The following is a 5,699-nucleotide window of genomic DNA, read 5'->3' on the forward strand; positions in this document are numbered from 1 at the left end:
GATTGGCAGAGACGTGGGGGAAGGAAGGGGCCGAAGCTGGGGGGGCAGCCGGAGGGTTGGCGGGGGGTGTCTTTTGAGGGGGGAGACCCCCAGCCACCGACGCCAGCGAGATAGGGGTGGTGGGTGGCGGATTGTGCTTGGCGCTGAGGGTCTGCTCGCGACCCCCTGGTGCGGGGAGACCCCCCACTCCACTGGCAATTTTGGCCCCGACCTGGACCACGTTGGCCGTCGGGTAAAGAGAAGCATGAGTAGAGGAGGAGGAGGAAGAGGAGGAAGAGGAGGAGGAGGAAGGGGGAGCAGAAGGGGCAGCAACAGCAGAGGAGGAGGAGGAGGAGGCAGCGGGTGTTTGCGGGGCTTGAGCCTGGAAGATGCGGGAAGCCTGGCCCTCCAGCTGGGAGTGGTAGCTCCCTGCCGGGGGTCCCTGGGGGTGCACCTCACCCGGGAGCCCAAAGCTGGGCTCGGGTGGACGGGCCAGGCTGTCGGGCGGAGGAGCTACTGGTGGGCTCTGGGGGAAGAGCGGAGGGTGGTGGTAGGAGTGAGACGGCCCCTGGGACAGCACGGAGGAGGAGTCGGAGTCATTCTCCACGCTGCCAGGGCTGTAGACGCTGGGTGAGGTGCTCCTGTTATCCTGGTCAATGTCCCGTGGGTCACTGCTCATCTCATCGTTGAAGCTGTGGCCGTCAAGGCTGTCAACATCGGACGGGGATGGAGGACAGGGCAACTCCTGAAGCAGGAAGGAGGAGAAAGGCATTATGTGGCCTCCCAGACCATGCACAACACATTTCAACTTCCCAGAGAACTTGCTTTCTGACCTTTCTCTGCCAGCCCCAGCACTAGAAAACCCCAAAGAGGGAAGGAGACCTCAATTGGCAAAGTATGAGTAACACCGGTCCTCCTGCCTCCCCTCCAGTGCTCTCAGGTTCTTGATGAGCACCCCACACTCGGGAAGGAGGTGATGATGGGTACCTTGTGTACAGAGGCAACGAGGGAGGGCAGGGAACTGTTACAGATGAGTTAATAGGTAAGAAAGGTCCTAGCACCACCACCACCAGTGATGGGCTATTGGCCAGGGCACAATACCAGCAGGTGGCACGGAGCAGCAGGCACCACAATGCAGCCAGCACAGTCCGGAGACCCAGAATCGCTTTTCTTGTCCCTGAAGAGCTCTCCCTGGGTGATGAGACCTGCTCCTCTCCAGCACCTTCTCACTGCCCCACTCCTCACCTTCCAGAGCCCTCCCTGTGATTCCCAATCCCTGCTCCTCCCCACCACCTCTCGCCTTGAGCCATGGACATTAAATCAGTGCCACTCTTGAGCCTTGGGGCTTACAGGAGAGCTAAACTGAAAAAGAGACCACTGTTGTGCTGAATGGAGTGTCCACATGGAGAAATGTGTAACCAAAGTGGTTTAACTCCAGTGACCTCATAACATGAGCAAATATCCCCATGTTTGCAGGCCTTTAAGGCCAGTTCCCTGAACTGGCTAACGAGGAACTTAGAAGAGCAAGAGCCGAGTCTTCCTCCAACCATCTGACCACCGACCCAGCCCAATGTTGCTGTCATTTTGGAAAAGCCCTTCCACAACCATGCAGAGCACAATCCTGAGCAGGTTTTGCACAGGCATCACCCAGACTCCACCACGACTTAAGCACCTCCGCTTCTCTCTGCTCTAGGGGAGCAAAAGAGGCTGAGTCTAACCTGACCAGCAGCTGCATGCAGAGCCAAGCTCTTGCCACTCAGCAGAGCCTGGCAGAGCATGTGCCTGGCTCTGAGGGCAGGGCAGTCCCCTCCAGACATGGCAAAAGAGACAGAGAGCCTCCGTCTGCTCAGCTGTCACTCCTGGTGGTAGCCAGGCAGATGCCATTTAGGTTGGAAGAGCTGCAGTGCAGAACTCGAGGTGCCAGGGCTCCCGAGCAGTGGGAACCTCAAGCCAGGGAGGTGTGAGCAGCACAGGTAGGGAACAAGAGACTCCTTTGACCTGGACCAGGACACACCAGCAACCACAGCGGAGGCAACTCACCTCAGTTTTGGTTTTTTTGGGAGCGTTGGTGTCCTCCCCTTCACTCTCCGAGATCTCTTCTGTTCGGCTTTGCTTGCTGCCCTTGGGGGTGCAGGATTCCTCCACCCGACCCTTCTGCAAGGCAAAGGAGGAGAACAGGGAGGCGGGGGAGTCACAAGGAAACTTCCCACCCTGGGAGACCTTCACAGGCTGCAGCAGGTGAGACGCTGTCACCACAGTGACAGTGCCTGTGGAAGAGCTTAGCAGTGCAACATTGAGCCAGAATATGGCAAAAAATAGCACTAAACAGGGTTGGTGAGACCAAAGACTGGTTCTTGGGAGATGATGGGAAGTGCAAGATGCTGAGAATGAGAGGAAAGAGGGATTCTACCCATTCCAGAGAGCTAGCCCAGCATGGGTTCCTCAGTGGATCCCTTCTGGTCTGCATCCCTGGATCCCCAAACAGATCCTACCCAGTCTAGGGAGTCCGTGGGCACCCCACACTTGCATATGAGCTTATACTACCTTTGTCGCTTGTCGGGATTTCTCAGCCTTGCCATCGCTGCTGGAGGTGCTGACTCCCCCTGGGGAAGCTCTACCCCGTGACCTGAGCTCCTCTCGGGGCCCTGGAGTCTCTTTCTTCCGTCCACTCCGCATTGACATCTAAGAGAGGGAGCACTGGATCAGTCCTGTTTTGCATCTCCCTCCAACTCCTGCCCTGTCCCCAGCCTCTCAAAGCCCCCAAACTCCTGGCACTCCACTACGCCAAACTCACGTCCACGAGCTTTGCTGTGAGCCGCAGTTCCAACCCACCCCAAGCTCCAACGTCCCACCCCACCTCTCCCATCTCACGTACTGAGTCCTTGTTCTGTCGTGTCTTCATTCTTTTGGGTGTGGGACCCCCATTCTCCTTGGCCCGGTTTGATGAAAACATAAATTTTTATCACGCCGCACCCCCCTTCGGCTGTTCCCGGGGAGGTGGAGACGGGCAAGAGCAGTTCTTCTGCAAGGAGGGCTTACACAAGCAACACAACGAGTTCCCAGTGAATCCTGAAAGGCAGACAAGGAGATGAAGAGGGGAGAAAGGGTGAGCGGGACATCCTTTTGTGGTCTCCTACAGAAATATAGAATCATAGAATCATAGAATTGCCCAGGCCGGAAGGGACCTCCAAAGGTCATCTAGTCCGACCTCCCCGCAGTCAGCAGGGACACCCCCAACTAGACCAGGTTGCCCAGGGCCTCGTCGAGCCTCACCTTGAATATCTCCAGGGATGGGGCCTCAACCACCTCCCTGGGCAACCTGTTCCAGTGCTCCACCACCCTCACAGTGAAGAACCCTCTCCTAATCTCCAGTCTAAATCTGTTCCCCTCCAGCTTGAAGCCATTTCCCTTCGTCCTGTCACTACAGGCCTTTCTAAACAGGTTCTCCCCAGCCTTCCTGTAGGCCCCCTTCGGGTACTGGAAGGCTGCCATTAGGTGTCCCCGGAGCCTCCTCTTCTCCAGGCTGAACAACCCCAGCTCCCTCAGCCTGTCCTCGTAGCAGAGGTGCTCCAATATGACAAAATCAATACTGCTTCCTTAATCATTATTTACTGATGCAAAGATCTTTACCAAAACTGCAATAAATTTTCCCAGCAGAAAGGGAAAAAGACTTGGCCACTGCCACATCTGATTTCTAGGAGTGACACCCACATGATGCGAGGCAGACAGCCCTCAAAAAAATTTTTGGAGGAAGCAGGGAGGAATGGTTATCACTATTTTGATTGCCCTCTGAAATAATTTAAGTACTTCCCTTTCCTTGTTTATTTGATCTTCAGAGACAGAGCGGAAAAAGAAAATAATGGGAAAGTGCTTTAAAATGTTCCTAATGACAACTTTTCTGACTTCCTAAGTTCTTCTTTGCATTTGTTGTCAGCGCAGGAAGGGATACTGTGCCGCCCTGCCCTCTCCAGAGCATCTGCACCAGCACACACTATGTGACAAGTCTTGTTTAGGCTGTTCGGTGTCCAAGACACACAAAAAGGTGCGAGAAAACACATTTAGCTTTGATTTTGCACGACGCAAACAGCATCAACGCTGTTTAGCTTGGAGTGCCTGCCCAGGTCTCCTTCTCCCAGTGTACCACCTCAGAGTCATGCCCAGCGACACACCGTACACCCTTACGCTTTGCACCACCAGGAAGGTTTCTGAGGTCACTCTGAATTTACAGCTTTGCACTATGTCCGACAGCGCTGCAGATATTTAACACCCTGTTATGCCACACAATTCCTAGAGTCTGGAGTACAAAAGCACCATGACTGGGAACTGGTCTGAGGTGATTCAGGGATGCTGCTCCTGAAGCTAGTTTGCTCGGCTCCATCCAGCTCAAGATCTTTTGCACTGCACTGTACTGCACAGCTGTAACCAAAAAGAGACTGTCCTTCCCCAAAAAGAGACTATCCTTCCCCAGCCTGTCATTTGAGCTCCTACACTCGGCCTCTAGAATGGACAACCTACAAAAGAAGGAGATGTGCCCTGTGGATGAGGCATCAGGAGAAAAGATCCACATCTCCTGGGTCTTATTCTGATCTGGAAGCACGGGGAAGTTTTGTGAGTAAGTGTCTCAGACTTGAGATTCGGGACTCCTAAAGGCCATCCCAGACCTGGAATGATCAACTTCCAGCCGGCCAGTGTAGAAGCAGTCTGGATGCACTTTCATTTCTCTGAGAAGGGAGCTGAAACCAGGGATCAGAGCAAAGGTACCAGACAGGAAAATTCCTGGACCTCCCGTGCAGCCCTGCGGCTGGAATATGAGGCCCTGGAATCACTGCTTTCCACTGCCTCCATCTCCCTACCTGGGAAAAGGGAGTAATGACACTGGCCTGTCTCTTGTGAAGGTCCACATCTTCCCTGACCAATGCTTAGAGAAACCCATCCGGAAGATACTTGGGATGAGCAAGGGACTGTTTGTTTTAATTTCATTAATATTTTATTTGACCCTCATCATGAAAGCCACAGGGGACTCATCCAGCATTAATTCCCACACACAACAATTCATTAACTGAGACCTCTTCTTTAATAGAAAAATAGCTCGTGATGGTTTATAACTGACCTAATGGAGGCAGAGCACTTTCCTAATCCCCACCAGCTGACGTGTTTTACAGGCTTACATTTCTGCCATACATTGGCCTTTGGTTGCTAATGCAGCCAGTTACACCGACGCTGTTGTAGATAAGCATCTAGAATTAACACTTCTGACATGAAAAGCACACCGTAAGTAAGGCGATCCTAATTTAACTCAACCCCAACACCACACGCCACCTTAGCAACCTTCAAGTATCAGCTGCTCGGCTCTGAAGACAGAGAAGCAGCAGCCCATTACCAACACGTCGCCGCTCTGTACATTCCCCAGGGATGCCACCCACACCTCCCACACCAAAGAACCCAACGTCATCACGCAGCGCACAGGTCTCACTTCAGCTTTCCAGTAACCCTGCAATGACAACTACAGTCTTCTGTCCAGAGAGATAACATGCAGCCAACCACATACTGAAAATTCCCTTTTTAAAAAGAAGTATCAACTCGGGACTTATGTCAACCACTGAATACGCAGCACTGCACAAAGCCAGAAACTAATAGGAATGTTTCGGTAGACATCATTAACCACTGGGGCAGAAGTTTCTATCACTTCAGAGAGCAAGGACTTTCCTAAAACACAAGGC

General features: G+C 53.2%; 1 protein-coding gene across 1 annotated transcript in view; it reads right to left on the minus strand.

The window, feature by feature from the left end:
• The window catches only part of ATN1 (atrophin 1), an 11,298-nt gene extending 8,250 nt beyond the window's left edge, over window positions 1-3,048 (minus strand). The window contains exons 1-4 of the mRNA XM_014957075.1: window positions 2,855-3,048; window positions 2,524-2,661; window positions 2,020-2,133; window positions 8-724 (exon numbers count right to left, since the gene is read on the minus strand). Coding sequence (XP_014812561.1) covers window positions 8-724; window positions 2,020-2,133; window positions 2,524-2,661; window positions 2,855-2,932 — 1,047 coding nt within the window. The 5' untranslated portion in view covers window positions 2,933-3,048. The remainder of the gene's footprint in view (window positions 1-7; window positions 725-2,019; window positions 2,134-2,523; window positions 2,662-2,854) is intronic.
• Between the last annotated feature and the right edge of the window lie 2,651 nt (window positions 3,049-5,699).

Source organism: Calidris pugnax, unplaced genomic scaffold (genome assembly GCF_001431845.1).
Source record: "Calidris pugnax isolate Ruff unplaced genomic scaffold, ASM143184v1 scaffold225, whole genome shotgun sequence".
NCBI lineage: Eukaryota > Metazoa > Chordata > Aves > Charadriiformes > Scolopacidae > Calidris > Calidris pugnax.